This window comes from Apis dorsata, unplaced genomic scaffold (assembly GCF_000469605.1).
Source record: "Apis dorsata unplaced genomic scaffold, Apis dorsata 1.3 scaffold_162, whole genome shotgun sequence".
In the NCBI taxonomy this organism is placed as follows: domain Eukaryota; kingdom Metazoa; phylum Arthropoda; class Insecta; order Hymenoptera; family Apidae; genus Apis; species Apis dorsata.
The window spans coordinates 1,081,425-1,100,039 of NW_006263451.1; the positions used below are offsets into that span (position 1 = coordinate 1,081,425).

General features: G+C 40.2%; 2 protein-coding genes and 1 long non-coding RNA gene across 4 annotated transcripts in view; 1 reads left to right on the forward strand and 2 right to left on the reverse strand.

Annotated features, from left to right (window-relative positions):
- Positions 1-18,615, forward strand: part of LOC102680845 (paired box protein Pax-6) — a 32,156-nt gene that overhangs the window by 2,138 nt on the left and 11,403 nt on the right. Inside the window, exons 2-6 of the mRNA XM_006613792.2 lie at positions 8,132-8,384; positions 8,720-8,900; positions 12,972-13,248; positions 16,250-16,414; positions 17,540-17,610. Of these exons, the coding sequence (XP_006613855.2) occupies positions 8,143-8,384; positions 8,720-8,900; positions 12,972-13,248; positions 16,250-16,414; positions 17,540-17,610 (936 nt within the window). The 5' untranslated portion in view covers positions 8,132-8,142. The remainder of the gene's footprint in view (positions 1-8,131; positions 8,385-8,719; positions 8,901-12,971; positions 13,249-16,249; positions 16,415-17,539; positions 17,611-18,615) is intronic.
- LOC116185337 lies at positions 676-1,507 on the reverse strand. 2 transcript variants are annotated; one of them, XR_004150174.1, is made up of 2 exons: positions 1,335-1,507; positions 676-1,254 (listed from the first exon to the last, which is right to left on the reverse strand). XR_004150174.1 is itself a non-coding variant. In XM_031509552.1 (2 exons), the coding sequence occupies exons 1-2, from the start codon at positions 1,416-1,418 to the stop codon at positions 913-915; spliced, it is 381 nt and encodes a 126-aa protein (XP_031365412.1). In that variant the 5' UTR covers positions 1,419-1,507; the 3' UTR covers positions 676-912. The 2 variants fall into 2 exon arrangements, 1 of the variants encoding a protein (XP_031365412.1); XM_031509552.1 differs by having other exon boundaries at positions 676-1,209.
- On the reverse strand, positions 2,264-3,496 carry LOC116185338. Its single transcript, XR_004150175.1, has 3 exons — positions 3,053-3,496; positions 2,520-2,701; positions 2,264-2,447 (listed from the first exon to the last, which is right to left on the reverse strand). It is a non-coding gene; the product is annotated as an uncharacterized LOC116185338 (long non-coding RNA).

Here is an 18,615-nt window from a genome sequence, read left to right on the forward strand (position 1 = left end):
CCAAAAAGCTTCTACCGATTCGGTACCACCGACTTTCCCCTCCTATTCGACTACAACACTCGGCACAATCGGGGTGTATTGCTTCGGGTCAGGTTGGGTCAGGCGTTGGCTTTAATAAGCGGAGCGCCTACACCGCCAATTTGTCTCTTCTTTGTTCGCTTTCGTTTCATGTTGAATCGTGTGCGTGCCCCTCTCTCCTCTGTTTAATATAAATCGGCGCACTGGAAACAGTAAGATTAGTTAGAATGGATGATATAAATCGTTTTGGTTGTAAGAATTTTTTTTACATAATTTTTTACATAATTTACGCAATTTCACTGGTTCTTTTAATGTTATAAGAAATATTGTTCTTTAGATTGCTTAAAATCTTTAAACTTTGCTTCTTGAATTCTTGATGATGCATAATATAAATCATTTTCTTTTTTTTATCTTTTAAATAATCACTTATCTTTTTTTTTTAGATTTTTATCTTTGTTCATATATTTCATTATTTGTGAAATTTTTAAGATCGTATGAAAATACATTTTCTTTGCAAATGATGATTATTATTATGCAATTTATTCGTTTTACTTTTATACTTTGTTTATTTTTTTTTTATTTATTTTCATATCCTTTTCTTCAATTTTTATAAGAAAATTTTGTAAATTTTGCAAGAAAACTTATTTTATAAAGAAATATAAGAAACATTTTTTACAGTGAAACGGAAAAATCATTCCGTTCTCATTCTCAACAATCATAATCTTCATCCTTCTATATAATCTCTCATAACCAAAAGTTACTATCTTCACCGAACTAAAACCCAAGTCTGCGCATCAATCTGATAATTCCCTTCAGTTTCAGTCCGTTAAAATTGATTTCACCGGCAGGTCTTAGGTTCAGGTCAGCCCAGCAGTGTGCTAGGGGCGTGTATGTTTATCCTAAGTTTGGCCATATCGTATTACGTTCGATGATCATAATACCCGAGTTTCGGGCATAGAAGAGTCGTCCTCCCTCTTTTCTTCGTGATGTTGTGTGCACCGTTCGAGCATCGCGGAGAATTGCGAGAGGAGATCGACAATACCCTTGTGGAACGATGTATGCGCGCGCGCGCGCACATATATAGGGACACTCTTCTTTCTTCCATGATTCTCTATCGCTTCCTCTTCGTTCTTCAGCTTCTGGTTCCCCTTCATGTCTCTCGTCTTGCTCCCATAAAAGCAGCCCCCGTAGCTATTGGAATCAAACGGTCGATTCACGAGAGCACTTTATTTCGTGCTAGGTTACAAGATTTGTTAATGGTTATGGGCGCTCGTGTGCCGGTCGGTTCGCGTGCCAGCCGAAGCTGCGGAGATTACCTGCGCTGGCTTTTCGAGGGGCAATAAATGTCGAGGGTGCGGGATTATCCATGGCGAGGCAATAGGATATCGCTCGTAATGCATCTCGAGATTTCCTGTTTCATAATTTATTCTATCGCTTATGGATGGAACTGTTTTTGCTTTTGAATTTTTTTCTCGTTCCTATTATTATATCCAGCTGATAAAAAAATGTTAAAAATGAAAAAAAAAACATAATTATTTTGATTTTTAAATAAGAAATCAATAATTAAATCAACATATCTATCTAATATTATGCAAATTAAATATTTGATATACTCTAACAAATATATTATATTTATATTACTTCTTTAATTTATTTTTAATTTATATTGGAATAATTATTCAATTTTTTTTCTTGACGAAGTTTTCTTTAGAATTCATTAACAAAATTTCAAATTAGCTTACCATTAAGTTCTTCAAAAAAAAATCCATTAATATAATAGATCCTTAAAAATTATCAAGAAGTTGAAAATCTTGACGATCTTTCTAAAAAAAAAAACAAAATAATAATAATAATAAAACGAAAAAAAAACATTTAAAGAAAATAGAAGAAGTTTGTCAGTGACTTAATTATTTTAGCGTGCATTTAAATACCAATTACATTACCATCGACTTCTCAATTATAATTAAGGAACGCACGAGTGTAATCACCCGACTACTAACTTCGATGCTATCGTGATGTTCCGTGGTTTCTCTTCATGGTGAAAAGCGACGAAGATCCGATGCCTCGCGGCTTTAATAATAAGAGGCGTGGTAACGAGTATACACTGTTAGGATGGCGTTGCTTTCGCTAATTCAACTGCTTCTTAACACTGCCTGTAATGAATTCACCTGAGAAGGAAGGTTAGACCGAGATAGAGTACGTTTAAATCTATTAGAGAGCAAAGGATGGATAGAATGCCTCTCTCTACCCGCGATATTCAACTCATTACAGAATGTGTACTCCGCACGCCATCTTTGATGTCGCGGTAGGACGCGTTCAGATGAAACTCTTGCTTCCTCGTGGCGTGGATTTAGCCTGAGAAACGCTTGAAGCAAGTTGTCAGAGTGAACTTCATTCTATCTTCGTCCTTCTCCTCTCCCGTTTTCAATCTTTCATCCCAACGTGATAATAACGTTTAACGAGTGTTACCTTCTTTTTGAAATAAATAAAACATATCATACCATCTGTTCCCGTGCTACTTCTCTTTTATCTTCTTTACTTTGCCATTGATGCTATGAAATGAATGAAAAGAAAATATTTCAGGAAAATGTACGCATTGCCGAGATACTCTTCATGTACCGGCGGACTTTTCGTTTAATGGGATTCCACTTATGTCTTCGAATGTTATTAAATCATTGCGATTCTGGAATTGAGGATAATATCATACTTTTCGAACATCTTAGTAAAAAAACAAAGAAAATTGACTTTCATGTTAAAAATTCAACTGTCTTTGCACATTGTTCCTCTGATTTTTACTTATATATAATTGATTATTTTATATTGGTGATAATTACCTTCTATAATATTCACATTTCGATATTCAACTTTACTACTAAAGGAAAAAAAAAATATTTCAAAACAATGTCTTTTAATCCATTTGGATATACGAAACGACACGATGCATTTTGAAAAGTACTTCATAACTTTTTCGGACCGTAATAGAAATTCGTTACTCAAGAAGTTATATGTTTCTAACGAGAATAGTAGTACTCACATCAAAAGTATCGAATTCTGTGTGTGCGACGGTCTTCGAGCATGAAGAGAACCAATCACGAAACTTTTTACATTCGAAAAGATGACACTTGAAAATGCACTGGCTAATTACCCGCGTAATATTATTGCATTCCATTAAACAAACATTCTAACGTAAACTTTCTGTCATCGTTGGGAATTGAAGTGGCGTATTAGCCGGTTCGCTGGCCTGTTTTGTTTCTATTATCGGATAACAATCAATCGTTCCTTTCCAGCAGCCGTTGCTGATCGTTTTGTTGTTTCTCTTGGGGAAACATACCATTTATACTGTTCTATATTGTATTATTTACGAGTGCACGTATATAAACACCGCCATTTTTCAGTTGGAAATTCGTTAATTCGCCACCTTTCATGTAGCGCTAGTCGCTAAATGGGAAAATGTTTCGGCGCAAAGTTACCGACGCGACGGTTACGAGTAACTATTAATGTCATGTGTTTCACCACTTATTGTTAATAGAAATTGTGTAATGGAAATAAAGAACATTGTAAACGAAATGTAGATTTTATAAATGTTACGAATACGTTATTGCTAAAATAGTTTAGTGAGAATGATTGAGAAACAGTGTATAGAAATAATATTATTATATGATCAGTTATTTATTGTGCATCTTAACCTATCAACGCGTGCAAACGAAATGTACATCTTATATAATCTAAGGCAAGTGTTTTCTGAATTTAAATCATTTTTCACATAATTTTCTATACTGTTGCTACTTTTATTGCGCAATTTAGTCAGCATTATCCAATATCAGGATAATATCTTGAATGTACATCATTGAAAATATCTATCTATAAATCTGCCAAATCATATAGCGTCATCGGTACAGATTTGCAATGATATCATGTATCGTTTGTCTATATCATGAATTCAGTTCTTTCTAATATATACTCAATATATTTCTAGTAGTAATTTAATACTATTTACACACCATGTTAAACTAGAAACAAACGAAAAGTTACCACAAAGTACAAAACAAGTGAAAATGGTATTAATCGGCACGAAGAATGTATTTATACAGCAGACAAGTATTTCTGCGCTTAAAGAGAACGAAATGGCAGAATTTTCCCACTGCCCCTACCCCTCTTGTCTAGGGCGGTAGCGTTAGGAACGGTAGGTTCAGAGGTTGTTTGGCGAGGGAGGTCGGCCACGGTGAAGGTAGAAGAGGGGTAGGGGATCGCACTGTGAGGGAGTGTGATGGAAGGTAGGGTGGCATAAGAGGGGGCCGATGGCGTAGCGGGGAGGGAAGTTGGACGGAGAGGAAGGGTGCCGCGACGTCGTGCGCCGGCAGGATGGGATTTAATCTGTGTCCCGTTTCACGCTCAGCCAAGTGGAACCTTTTTGCCTCACTTTGCGGCATGACTCGCTTTTGCGCTGGTCGTCGCGTAGATTAACGCGAAATTATATATAAAGAATGTGTGCGGACGGCGTGTGCACGGGTCGTCGGTGCTGAGCGCTACGGACGATTCGCTCTCCTCGTGCGAGACGAGAGAGAGAGGAATAGAGTGGAAGGGATAGTAGACGATCAGTAGGGAGAGGAAGAGGGAGAGAGAAAGGATTTTACTTTGTGTATTCGTCGTCCAGCCGGGATCTCTCCTCCTCCGTGTATACCTATGTATATGTCCGAGTCACACCCTCTTTGTAATGAATTAAAACTGGTGAAAAACCAGTGACGGGTTTGCATCGTCCCACAAAGCGGAGACGACGGGGTTTTCTCGCAACGCCGGGATTTCGATACCTTTAACAATAGTTTATTTTTACGACGAACGAGTTTTAAAGGAAAACAATAGCCTCCGCGAGGGGATCTGATTGAGGAAAAATTCTGATTTTTGCTTGATTTCTTGGATCGTGATTTTCAATATGTGAAATCATTCGAATCCGTATAAATAATTATATAGTTGTATTTGAGATTGATCAATATAAATAAGGGCTTGAAGAGCATTTCTTATGCTCTTGATTAAATAATTTATCACGAATGTTAAGCATAGTTTGATGCACATTACTGATCGTGTATCGAACAGTGATATCTTGTTTTGCTATAAAGCAAAATGTGTTCATCACGAAAGATATAATCTTCTTTTGAATGAAAGAAGTACTGTGTATAAATATTAGATAGTAGTAATACATATGAATGTGCAAATTCCAGTATTATCTCGAAAGATGTGATGCGATGTGCTATTCCCATAATGCATTGCAGGCATCAAAAATGTGCGTTTATACTTGACCACATTTACATATGTGGTTATTTGAATAGGCATCGAATGAATATTCATACGTTGGATTTTCGAAGGATATTCGCCATTTTAATCGGATCAAGGAAAATGTCTTAACGTAATGTCGTTATCATCTCTTTTACGCAGCATGCATAATCGAATAGACTTTATGCTGTTTCGTTCGACTGTCTTGATTTTCTGTTCTGTCATCAAAGTATAAAAGTGCTCGTTACTTGCGGTATCTGTTTAATATCTTATGCAAAATTCTCGTTTACCTTGTTCTTTAATGACCGTATATTTAGATAGGAATTCACGATAATAATATAAAAAATTAGAGACCTTATCTTGTAAATTTATATAATTGCTTACCTTACCTATTAGCGAGTTGCATTTTTAAATGTTATGTCCAATATAAAAATATTGTATTATTTATTTGAATAATTTGATTAGCAGTTTTGACTAATTTAAAAATATTTAATAAGTATAATATATTATAAGTGAAGACAATAATGATTGATCGTAAATTAATGATTGGTGATCGATAATATGATTTAGATAAAAATTAATAATATGTAGTTTATTATAAAAATATTCAAAATATATTTGAAAAAATATACAAATATATGTATACTATAGAAAATTATATACTGTATATCGATAAAAAAAAATTTAGAAATCTTTTGTTATTTCGTTTATTCAAAATTTTATTGTCTTCTTTTTTTTAACACCAAACACAAAATAATACTTGTGATATAAACTCGAAAGCTACAAATAATATTCTTATCTTATTTTTTTTTCACTAAGATATCAATTGAAATAGAAATAAAAAAAAAAAAAAAAGAAAAGAGAATACACATTGTGAGAATTCTCGATTGTGTCTCGCGTCGACACAATCGTGAAGTAGTTGTGCATTCTAGACAAGGAAAAGTGACAGATAGTTGCAGAGCGGAAACATGCCTACTTTAAGCGTGAAATAAGCACGAAACGTGTGGAATTTCGGCCCTTTCCTGACGCCGGCTAAAGTCTGATGAAAGCGCCATGGTGTGCTCCGACGTTACACATAAAGTGGTTTCATACGGTGCTGCAGCACCACGAGCAGACCCATTCAAATTGCGTTTCAACTATTTCTTGTCGTTTTGCATGCCGCAAAAGCGGTAGATTAATTAAATTCGTTAATTGCAAGATGCATTTAGCGCGAGCAGCAATGCCGGGAATGGTAGTCCTTGCCGCGGTCCCTGCGCCTGGCCGTGTGTACCCCGTGTAAGTACGTACAGCTACGGGGTTCACTCCGTTCTTATTCTTTGCACGCTGTCGGCGTTAGCACTTAATTCAGAGAAAGATCGGCGACAAAAGAGCAAAGGGCTCATTTTGTCCACATCCACCTTACTTTGTATTTCTTCATACTCGATAAAACAGTGAATTCTTTAATAAATTCCTTGTAACATAGTGTAGCATATAATCTTCGATGATTTCACGTGAATCGTCGCTACTCGCTACATACAATGAGAATGAAAGATATTTCTCTCTGTTTTTTTTTCATTATTTTTTATTTTATTTTTTATTAAACTCGTTTTCACTGTTTTATTTCTGAAAATACATTTTGATAAACCGTGGACGAATAGCTTGATTATTTGCAGTCGTTTATCTCGTTAAATTTAACAAAAGTTTATTGATTTTTACGAACGTGTGTCGTCGAAAAACGAGTTAATTGTGGTTTCGGGTATTTTCATCGATTAACCAATGCAAATATTGTCCAGTGTACTCTTTAGTGTTTGGAATTGTACCTCCGCAATTGTAGACTGTTACAATCGTGCCATCTGTGTCGCGTAACGAAATTAACAATGGCATTTTTTTTTTTTAAACATTCATTGTCTACCTTTTGACTCGTGTTATTATGTATATTGTAATTATTAAAAGTCGTTGTATTTGTGTTTATCACATCCAATTGTTTATTCTGGAAATTCAAAATTATCACGATTTACAGCAGCTTCGATACTACGTTATTTTGGATTTCCATTTCAACGATCATGATATATATTATTACAGAATGGTACACGAGGATTAACTTTTGCGATCCAAGCTTGTCTTTCAGACAATTTCAAACGCTATGATTTTATTAGTTCTAGAAACATTATTATTGTAAAAGATTTAAAAAAAAAAAAGAAAAATATATATATATATAAACATTTCTATCTTTCCACAATTCAGATATATTTTTATCTCTTTTTAAACACCATTCTCCATTGTTAAATAAATTCAAAATCTAAAAAACAATAAGTTCCATCAATTATAAAATTAATTTGACGAATAGTTATTCACTCCTATATGTTATATTTCGTATGTATAATTTTAATACGCGTGAAAAATTAATTCCTTCCATTATTATTTAAAATAAACGAGGAAAAGTATAGTATTCTATTTTCAAAGTTTTATAAAAAATATTCTATTTTATAATTATTATAATATCAATTCGATGAAAAATGATTCTTCTACAGGATGTTTCGTCGATATTTCGTCGTGTTGAAGGGGTTAATCGTTGGTCGGCAAATCGAATTTCCCACCTTTGATAGGTGAAGTCGACGACAGGCCCCACGTTTGGTACACAGCGTATGGCAAATCGAGAGCCGGTAGCCATTATCGATAGCACGCGGTTCGTCACCACCACCTATGTGTGTCCACGGCGATGATGACGATGCATGCGGTGCAATCAGGCTAATAAGAACGTGGGCCACGCGTACACAAGTGGACACATATGGGCCGGTGTGTTTATTCAACCAGACACCCTGGCTAAGTGACAGAATACACGTTGGTGCGCGATTTTGGTTCACAGAGGAGGACTTGATGCACGGGGGTGGTGCGGGTATTGGCGGGGGTTCTATGGTCGGACAGAACTCAATATTTGGGTGCTCGGCTGCAGGACACAGCGGGGTTAACCAGCTTGGCGGTGTTTACGTCAATGGCCGACCATTACCAGACTCTACAAGGCAGAAGATCGTTGAACTGGCCCACAGTGGTGCTAGACCCTGCGACATCTCGCGCATACTGCAAGTCAGCAATGGTTGCGTCTCCAAGATACTAGGCAGGTCAGTGCGATTTAAACGCGAGATCACGTTCAAATTTCATCATCGCTTCTTCATATACTTTTGCTTTATGTTTTTATGTTTCGAATAAATAAAAGATTGTAAATAAAAGATGGTTTGACATACGAGGTTAGTCAAGAATATCATTTTTGCACAATTTATCAATTTAATTTATCTCGTGTTAATCGATCCACGATTCCGTTATTACTTTTTTTTATTGGTATTAATTTTGATTGAGATATGAAAAAAATATTTATTCATTCCGTTGTATAGCTATAGTTCCAATTGGCGTGCACTGTTTCAATCTCTCTAACGAAGAAATTGATTTATTTTTCCAGGTACTACGAGACCGGTTCAATTAAACCACGTGCAATTGGCGGTAGCAAACCACGTGTGGCGACCACGCCGGTAGTGAACAAAATCGCCGACTATAAACGGGAGTGTCCATCGATTTTCGCTTGGGAGATTCGCGATCGACTTTTGCAAGAGGGTGTTTGCAACAACGACAACATACCGAGCGTGAGTACTTACTTCCCAATATTTCTCCTTCGAAAACAATATCTCCAAATCTCATCGATATCACCAATCGATCGTCATCCGACGTCTTCGAACATCCCAACGAGGGATGTTCCCTTTTCCATCGCACTTCGAAGCCAACTCTCGTCCAAGCGTGCAATTAGCAAATGACCCCAGAGGTAGGTATCGTCTGCCGATTCCAGAGGAGAAAAGCGCAACGACTGGAATTCGCGTTCCATCCAGTCGTCGGATGCCTAGACGCAGAGGAGTCGCTTTGTGCAGCGGCGGCGGTTTATCAGGGCGGTGCGCACCCCTGGTACTTAGCCGTCGGATCTGGCCACTCGACCCTAATCAAAGTCTCGTCAATACGATCGGGTGGGATAGGTAATCGGTCCATTACGCGGGCCTCGGTATTGTCCACCCCTTGGGTTCTGCTCCCCATCGAGGAATACCTCCAAACATCCTTTCCTCGCGAGCATCGATATTCCTCCAATCCACAACATCATCCCTCCTCCCCTCTGGCTCGTCATCCCTCCTCTGGCTCGTCATCCCTTCGATCCGTCGAGGAGAGAGAGAGAGAGAGAGAGAGAGTGTCTGTCGCGTGTAAAGGCCTTTTCTTCGCGAGAAGAAGAAAGCTAGCTCCCTTCCCAACCATCCCTCCCAGGCCATTCCGGCCTGGTGGCTGTCAGGAATACCGAAGGGGATGACANNCGAGTCGTTATCCGTCGGCTTGTGAAGAAGGAGGAACCACTCGCTTTTGCCGATTCTCTGGGAACGAATCCTGTGCGCCCTCGTTCGCTCACAGGGGAGGGGTGGTGATCAATCGGCGAGCATACGGAAGGAGAGAGAGAGAGAGAGAGAGAGAGTATCCGCTCTTTACCGTCGATGCTTATCCGGNAAGAAGAAACGCGGTGTTCGATCGGCAGCTTTTAAATCGTGGAAATGATCGTTATAATGATCACAGAGGTTGTAATTTTTCTCTAGGCGCAGAGAGGATCCCTGGATTGTCGAACGAGGTAGATAGAGCGAGGTCTCGATTTCTCCGCGCTCTTTCGACAACTTCGATGAAAATCTCCTAACGAGATTGTGTCACGAATTATATATATATATATATATATCAATGGAGAGTGAATTTCTCCTAGAACTCTGCATTTATCACACGTACTATACTTTTACTAATAAATAATAATTCGTCTTCCAAATCAATTCCAAGTTCCGTCCAATAGAATCCTCCTCCTTACATCCGAAACGTATCAACGAATCGTTTCGAGGAATCTTCGATCGAGGAGGGGAAAGGAGGGATTGCACGGATGACGACGACGATTGTCTCGCGCGACGGCAACGACGTTAACGGTAATGATAGCAATGACGACGATGATGATGATGGTGGTGGTGGTGGAGCGCCGGTTGTTGCGGTGGGTACATATCGTCCGCGGCAATGGGGTGCGACGGGGTTAGTCGCCGACGAGCGGATGGAAGCGGGTAGAATCAGGGTGAATGGGATCAGTTAAGCGTGTTGCACAATTATTCGTGTCCGGTCGCGCGTGTAATGGTCTGCATCGGTGCTGCGGCTGTTGTGCGGCGAGAGCCGAGTGGAGCGAAGCGTAGAACAGNAGGTTGCTTGGTTTGATGATGGAAAGCCTAGGCTTGCTTGCTTGCTTGCTTGCTTGCCTCTGGAACTCTGCCTGTGCAACTCTCCCTCTCTCTCTCTCTGTCTCTCGATGCTGTATGCAGTTAGTCTGGAAAACGTCCTTTCCATGCGCTCTCTCTCTCTCTCTTTCTCTCGTGGCCATTATTCCGCAGGATTGAGACGAATCTTGCGATACCAACTTTCCACGATATCGTCGTCTCCCTTCGAGGTAACGTACCACCCCCTCCCTGTTGGATTGATTCCGGTTAAGGAACAAGCGGACGGGGGCTCTCCTTGCTTCGTATTACGTCGAGTTTCGTTTGTTTGGATCTGTTCGATGGGTTTGCGCAATTTCCTAAGAAACTCTCGGATATCGCGTCGCGTATATACGCGTTCGTGAGAGTTGGGGGGTTATGTAGGGGAAAAGAGAAATTCTGTGGTATTTTATCTGGTTTGTATTGGATTTTATATTTCTTCTTTGACTCGTGTCTCTCTTCTCCTTGTTTAAACTTTAGATTAGAAGATCGTAATTAATTAGGGAAGCAATCTTAGATCCACGAATTATCCTCTCTGAGGATTTTCAATCGATTACTTTTTTTCCTGCTTTTTTCCTTAATCATTTGCCGCTTCGAGATTGGCATCCGCGTGTTAAACGTGTTTCGCTTATTACAAAGCTTAAAGTTAAAAACTCGAGAGGCTCGACGACGCTCGAGATCGATCCCTCGTCGAGGCGGCGCGCACAAAAAGCACACGATTGAATTTATCGGCTTTTATTCGACGTAATAACCGCGCCAACCCCTCCCCTCTCGCGCATACACGTTCTTGACCCGTACGTACTCGAGTGTACAACAACGTCGGTTGTTGGCACCCGACCGCATACACACGCCCATTATTTCGTGCGAGGTCTTAAACTCGAGGAAAGGATCTCTCTTTCTCCCCCTCTTCTCTCATCGAACCTTTCAACGAAAGCCCAGTAATTAAGAAGCTTCGCTCGATATCCTCCACGTCCAGAGAGAGAGAGAGAGAGAGATTCATGGGAGTGAATGCACAGAGAAAGGAGAGGTTATGGGCTATGTACGGTACGACTTGCTGCCGTTGCTTGCTGCACCGTCGACGAGTCGATGTTTTGGGGGGGAGGCGGATGAAGAAGGGGGATGTAGAGGAGGAGGAGGGGGGGCGGTTGAGCGCGCGTAGAACAGCGAGAGCGAGACTATTATGCGCGAGAGTCGAGAGCACAAGGTTCGCCCCCGTGGCTCGTTATAACTTTAGAGTTGGCCAGTGGTTCGGTACAAGGTGAAGAAGACCGCGCTCTACCGTCGTTGGTTAGGGGAGCGAAGAGCCATGGAAACCGTTTTATGTAATAATAATTGGATGGCGGTGTCCTTTCATCTGTTAGTCTCTCCCTCAACGTGAAGGTCGGCAAAGAGAACGGAAGAGAGAGAGAGAGAGAGGGAGAGGGAGTGATGAACGAGAGACAACCGACTATGTAACTATGGAAATGATTGTCGCGAGGAAAGAAGAGGAGATGAAACTTTGGAAAAAAAGTTTTTTTTCTCCTCTCTTTTGTCCCTTCCTCTTTGTTTCTTGAGAGCGATCTTTCACGATTGACCACGTTTTTTCTCCCCTCGTCGAGCGTCAATTAAGCCCTGGAAATTTTCACGATAATCGATTAAACGATACGGTGTTTTCCTTTCGTGCGAACGATGTGCAAGACTCGTGCAATGCTCGTCGTGGATTGTGGATTTCGTCGAGGGAAAGAGAGAGAGAGAGAGAGAGAGAGAGAGAGAGAGAGTTACGATCGAATCGATTTTCGATACCAATCTTCTGTTCGTGGTATTCTACAGTTTTCTAAAAAATCTGCTCGATAAATCAAAAAACCAATCGGTAGATGAACCAACTTACAACAAACAAACTCCTTTCAATCACAACCACTCTGCGGTTACTACTATTCTACTAACGATTTGATACTTGTCAAACAATCCGCTAAATCAATCTACGATACTTTCCTGAAAACGATGGTGTCGCCGTTCGGTAAACGAAAAACCAATCACCGTTCCAAAACGATAGCATGCAACTTACAATGGACAAACTTTTTTTTCCAACCCCTGACTGCCGTATTTTCGAACAATCCTCCTCTGCAATATATTTCTCTCATCAATATACCGAACATAATTAATCAATCTTTTTTTCACTCTTGTTTCATCAATATTCGAGAAAAGAATTTTTCTCAATTGGTAAAACAGTGTATACATATGCGACGCAACAACAAAGCCTAAAAGCCTACTATCTAACTTAAAAACATAAACTCTTTTCAACGCATTTTAGAAACGCGTTATTATATATAAGATAAAAATACACGTGTTCTTTTGATTTCTCTCTTCCATATCATTATTGGATCGTTCATTAAATATAATTCGCATATGGATTAATTGGTATTTCGGCAGGTGTCGTCCATCAACAGGGTGCTGAGGAACCTCGCCTCGCAGAAGGAGCAACAGGCGGCGGCAGTGCAAGCGCATCAGGGTGCCGAGAGCGTGTACGATAAGCTTCGGATGTTCAATGGGCAGGCTGCAGGTTGGCCACCGGCTTGGTATTCCGCTACGCCCTCTCATCATCCCTTGGCCACGGGAATCCCGACGGCGGCGACCCCGGGCTCTGGCCAGTCGCTTCTACCCGGCAGCCAGCTTCACGGCCGCGACGATTCCCTGCTCAAACGAAGCGGTGAGTCCCAATTATACGTTAATTGCTAAGCGCGACGCGCAACCGTGTTTTCTCGTCGGAACAATCTCTTGTTCCTCCACTTCGTTAATGGTGATCCTTTATTGTTCGCGATTCTGATTATTTGGGTGGTTTTTTTTTTTTTTTTCTTTCTTTTTTTCCTTAAGCGAAATTTTTCGAATGTTATTTCGAATCATTTTTTTTAGATAAACTTTAAATCGAGGAGTAATGTTATTTTACCAGATGTTTGTAAGAATTTGTGAATTCTTATTGTTTTTCGATTTTGAACGATTTTAACTTTTGAAGAGATTTTTTTTTTCTTTCTTTTTTTCCTTAAGCGAAATTTTTTAACGTTATTTCGAATCGTTTTTTTTAGATAAACTTTAAATCGAGGAGTAATGTTATTTTACCAGATGTTTGTAAGAATTTGTGAATTCTTATTGTTTTTCGATTTTGAACGATTTTAACTTTTGAAGAGATTTTTTTTTTCTTTCTTTTTTTCCTTAAGCGAAATTTTTTAACGTTATTTCGAATCATTTTTTTTAGATAAACTTTAAATCGAGGAATAACGTGATGTTATTTTACGAGATGTTTGTAAGAATTTGTGAATTCTTATTGTTTTTCGATTTTGAACGATTTTAACTTTTGAAGAGATTTTTTTTTTCTTTCTTTTTTTCCTTAAGCGAAATTTTTTAACGTTATTCCGATTCATTTTTTTTTTAGATAAACTTTAAATCGAGTAGTAACATGATGTTATTTTACGAGATGTTTGTAAGAATTTATGAATTCTTATTGTTTTTCGATTTTGAACGATTTTAACTTTTGAGGGGATTTTTGAGAAAGATATGTAGCAATACGTTTAAAATTATCAGTGACTTCTTTACGAAATCTCTTTTTAAAAGATTCGTACGATCGTTCCATGTAACATATCAAAAGAAAAAGAAAAGGACATATTTATCTATCGATTAGACCTCGATATCCGCAAAGAAAATCAACAAGGAAAAATCCTTTTCACCTCGTTTCGATACCACTTTTCAACAGCTCCATACGTAAACGAAATTGTTACCGTTGATCGAGCACAATGCTTGTGGGGGTCCTTTTCACCTTTTTTTTTCACGCCGTCGCGTCGAAGGGAAGGTATAGAGAATCGGACAAACGGCATAGGAATCCTCTCAATGCTTGATCCACTTCTTCTTGCCGTGCGGTGACGGATCTCGACAATGGTCTCGAGGCGAGGTTCAAAGTCAAGGGAGAGGGGGAGCACCCTCCACGTATTATAATCTGCTCGTGTACGCGCAACACCCTCTCTCGCCCCGCTATTACGTGCCTTCCTTGGCGCATTGTATTTTCACCGTGGAAGGGTGTTGTGCGCGTTCCTTCCATTCCACAAGAAAAGAAGAAAAGAAGTTTTGGTGTCGAAAAATGGCGTCTCTCTCTTCTAATAGGATCAAGGCCAATCGGTGGCTGCTGCGGTCCTCTCCGCGATCGTGGCCGGAATCGCTCCACGGATCGTGCTTCTGAATGTGACCGCGATTTCGAGATAAGAAGATTAGGGGAATTGTTGCTAATTCGATGGGTTGAACGAATATCCAAGTTTCTGATAACGAATATTGATATTTTGAAGTTATAATATGTATATATATTCAGAAATTTACGGTAGAAGAGGATTGTTTACGATAAAATTGTAAAAAGTGCGTGAAAGTAAAGTAATTAATTTCCTCTTCGATTTTCGAATATCCCCTCTTCAACATTCTTCCATTCGCGAAAATACTTTCCAAGAATTTCAACGTGATATTCCAAGAAACTTCACTCTGCATTCCAGAAAATTAAAAACCAATTACTACAACCCTTGAATTTCTGTAACTCTTTGAATTTCTGTAAATTACTCTTTCCCCATATCGCTCTAATAACAATAACACCTACATTCTCAAAAAAAAAAAAAAAAAAACTCTCTACACAGTTTCACTCTCGAAAACAGATTCGCACCCTTCTACTCAAATAAGTAGAAAATATCCCATATAAAAGCGTACAGACGATGATTTCACTTGGCGCGAGGGATGAAGAGGGGGGCCACATCGGTATATATACACACATACATACATACATACATACACATACACGTTTGAGGATGGCGGTATTTCGGATCGCGAGAGAGGGCCAGAGGGTGGCTAGGTGGCGGTGGAGAGGGAAGTTGGCGAGAGATTTCGTAGTAGAGGGTCGTGGCAGAGAGAAGGCGGTGGAGAAAGGGTGGGTGGTGCGCGATGCGCGAGAGATGAGCGAACGAGAAAGCGAGCAGCTGACGAGCGGACGATATATATATATATACATACATAGGTATACATACATACATATATATTATATAAGTGTGTGGCGTAAGGGCGAGTACATAGGTAGGGACGAAGGGATGGACAGGGGGAGGGAGAGGAAATGGCAGGAAGGTATCGAGGAGAGGGATGGAAAGAGGGTTCGGTGCGCGGAGGCGGAAAGTAATCGCGGCTCACGGGGAGCCGTCAACGTCGACGACGATGACGACGACGACGACCACCACCACCACGACCACCACTGGTACAGACACTAGCGAGGACACACCTCTGTGTGTCGTTTTCCGTCTTAATCTTGGCCCTCCCTTCCCTCTCTCTCTCTTTCTCTCTCACCAGCTGTTTCTAGGAACACCGAGAACGTTAGTCCGCGTCGTTCGTCGCGAAATCGCTGGAACGATACCGGGACGGGGCGATCCTTAATTGGATCGCTCTTCTTGAGGCAAACTGGTGGAAAGTTCGAATGCCGCCGTGCCCCTCTTTTCTCTCCCCTCCTTCGGCCGAATTTTCTTCGTCGTCGTCGTCGTCGCGCGGACTATCGGCAAATTAGCCGAGAAATAGGAGAATGAAGGAGGAGGAGGAGGAGGAGAAGATGGTTGATTTTTTTTTTCTTTCGAGAATTTTTTATAGAAATGGTTTTTTCAAAATAAGGAGATAAAGAAACGGGGGAAACGTTTGTTTTTCAGACACGGGCTCACTGTTGTCGCATCAGCAGGAGGCCACGTCGGATGGCAATTCGGAGCACAACTCGTCCGGCGACGAGGATTCGCAGGTACGGCTGAGGTTAAAACGGAAGTTGCAGCGCAATCGAACGTCCTTTTCCAACGAACAGATCGACAGCCTCGAGAAAGGTTAGTTTTAGACGGTCTTTTGCTAATGGAATTTATCGATTAAAAAAAAAAAAAAAAAAGAAACTCTTTAATACCCTTAATATTTCTTCCTCAACAATTTCAAGTATTTTTAAAATTCGAACGAAAATATAATCTGTAATAATAGTAGAAGAATATTGAACAGAGCTCGAGAGAAAATTTTCATTGAAAATGAAACACCACCACCGCGTCATTAATTTAAAAAAAAGATGAACCAACGTATTATATGCATCGTATTAATAATAGAAGACGACCGACTCATCGTTCTAAACAAGATTCTCAAAAATAAATGAGTTACTTCCGCAACCGAATGTAAATTATTAAATCCTCTCGTAACGGTGCAAGGGGATAGACGAATTCATAATTGAAACTATATCGAACATAAGCACGGGCGTTAAGGGGTTGGAAGCAGCAGTCCTACATCCCCTTTTTCCCTCTTTTAATCATCCTACAAAAATCCCTACCTACAATTACTACCGTTGAAAAGAGGAAAACAATAAAAAAAAAAAAAAAATAAAAGAGAAAAGAGGGAAAAGTACCATAGGTAGCTTCAATTTCACATTTCCACGTAACGAACACCTATGCCCCCCCTATGAACAGAAAGCTCCATTTTCGTTCAGCCGGTAATAACGATATAAACGTCGAACGATCGTGTCATGGATCCTGTGTGTACGTATATTCCGTTTCGCGACATGCATATTCAGAGACGGTCGAGGTAAATTACTGCTTTCCTCAAATATATATATATATATATCTATATATCTATATACATATATATATATATATCAGCCTTCTCTCGCTCAGCAGGAGCAGCACCACTGCTTTAATTGGATCCGCGGCCATTCAAGTCGGCGCTGCGTGTTCGAGTATCGTTCGATAATTATCCTTTTAATCTTGTCTCGCGGTGAATCGAAATTATGCGCGATTAATATAAAATTGTACCACGTACACGCTTACCCGCGAGTTAAAAACAAATATATGTACATACATGTACCATGCATGCACGTGTATGTGTACGTGTATATTACTTATAGTATAGTAGCGCGAAAACACGCGAGCTATCCACGTTTAATAACGAGCACTTGTTGCAAACTGGTTTCGTTTTAGAATTCGAGCGGACACATTACCCGGACGTGTTTGCACGGGAGCGTCTCGCCGAGAAGATTGGATTGCCTGAGGCACGTATCCAGGTGAGTGTGAATGTGCGAATGCGGCGTGTGCTTCCTCTTTCTCGTTCGCTCCGCCTTTTTCTCCCTTCCTCTTTCCCCTCTTTCCTTCTTTTTTCTCTCCCTCTCCCTCTCTCTCTCTCTCTCTCTCTCTTTCTATGCTCCTTCTCGTTTCACANTTTCTCCTCCTCGTCCCTCCTCCTCCTCCTCTCGTTTACTCGTGTCTTCCGCGTAAGTCCTTCCTCTTCTTCCTCTTCTTCCTCTTCTTCTTCCACTCCCACGACACGTCTTCTCCCGGCCTTAGGAGAGAAGGGCGGCTGTTAAGTGCAACGACGCCCTTTCATTAAACGCTTTGAAACGCGTGACCACGGGGACGTTAAACACCTCGAAAGACGAATCTGCGAGACCACCCGGGGGGATTTCTCGTCTTTATGCAAGCCTCTTTTATACATGCCATTTTTTTTTTAACGCGTGCCTTCGCCACCATTCGGACACCCTCTTCTCTCTCGCTACTCTCTAATGTATGTATTGCAGGTTTTTTTGAAAAAATTTCACGGGAAGGGTCTCTTTTTTGGAATTTTGTTGATTGCTTGATCGGTCGAAGACAATTAAAAACGTAAATTCCTACGAACATTTTTAATAAAATAGACAGGATTATTTGCTTCTCGTATACAAAACGAGAAATCCCGGTTTGTTGTTTGAACAACTTCTTTTTCCCAACAAGAAGAAGCGTAATTTCTCATCGCATTTCGGGAGTGCAACGTATCTCTACGCGAGTATAGATCGTGCAAAGAGTACGAAGAGGAGGAAATAGCGTGTGAGAGGGAGAGGGTGTATCGTAATTAATTAATATAACATCGTTGCTCGAGCCATGGGGTGACGCACGGTTATACGAGCTAATATGTACGCAGCCTTATCGAACATTGTTTGGCCGCGCCGTGCCGCTGTGTTCGACCCTCTTGCTATCCGCTCGGCCTCCCTCACCTGGCCCCGACGATAGGGGGTGGTGAAGTGGCC

Excerpts from the sequence above, each read along its gene's own strand:
- LOC116185337 (XM_031509552.1), bottom strand. The coding sequence starts at position 1,418 with ATGCATTACGAGCGATATCCTATTGCCTCGCCATGGATAATCCCGCAC. Across the intron at positions 1,210-1,334 it reads CCCTCGAAAAGCCAGCGCAG|CTACGGGGGCTGCTTTTATG; the intron begins GTAATCTCCGCA and ends TGATTCCAATAG.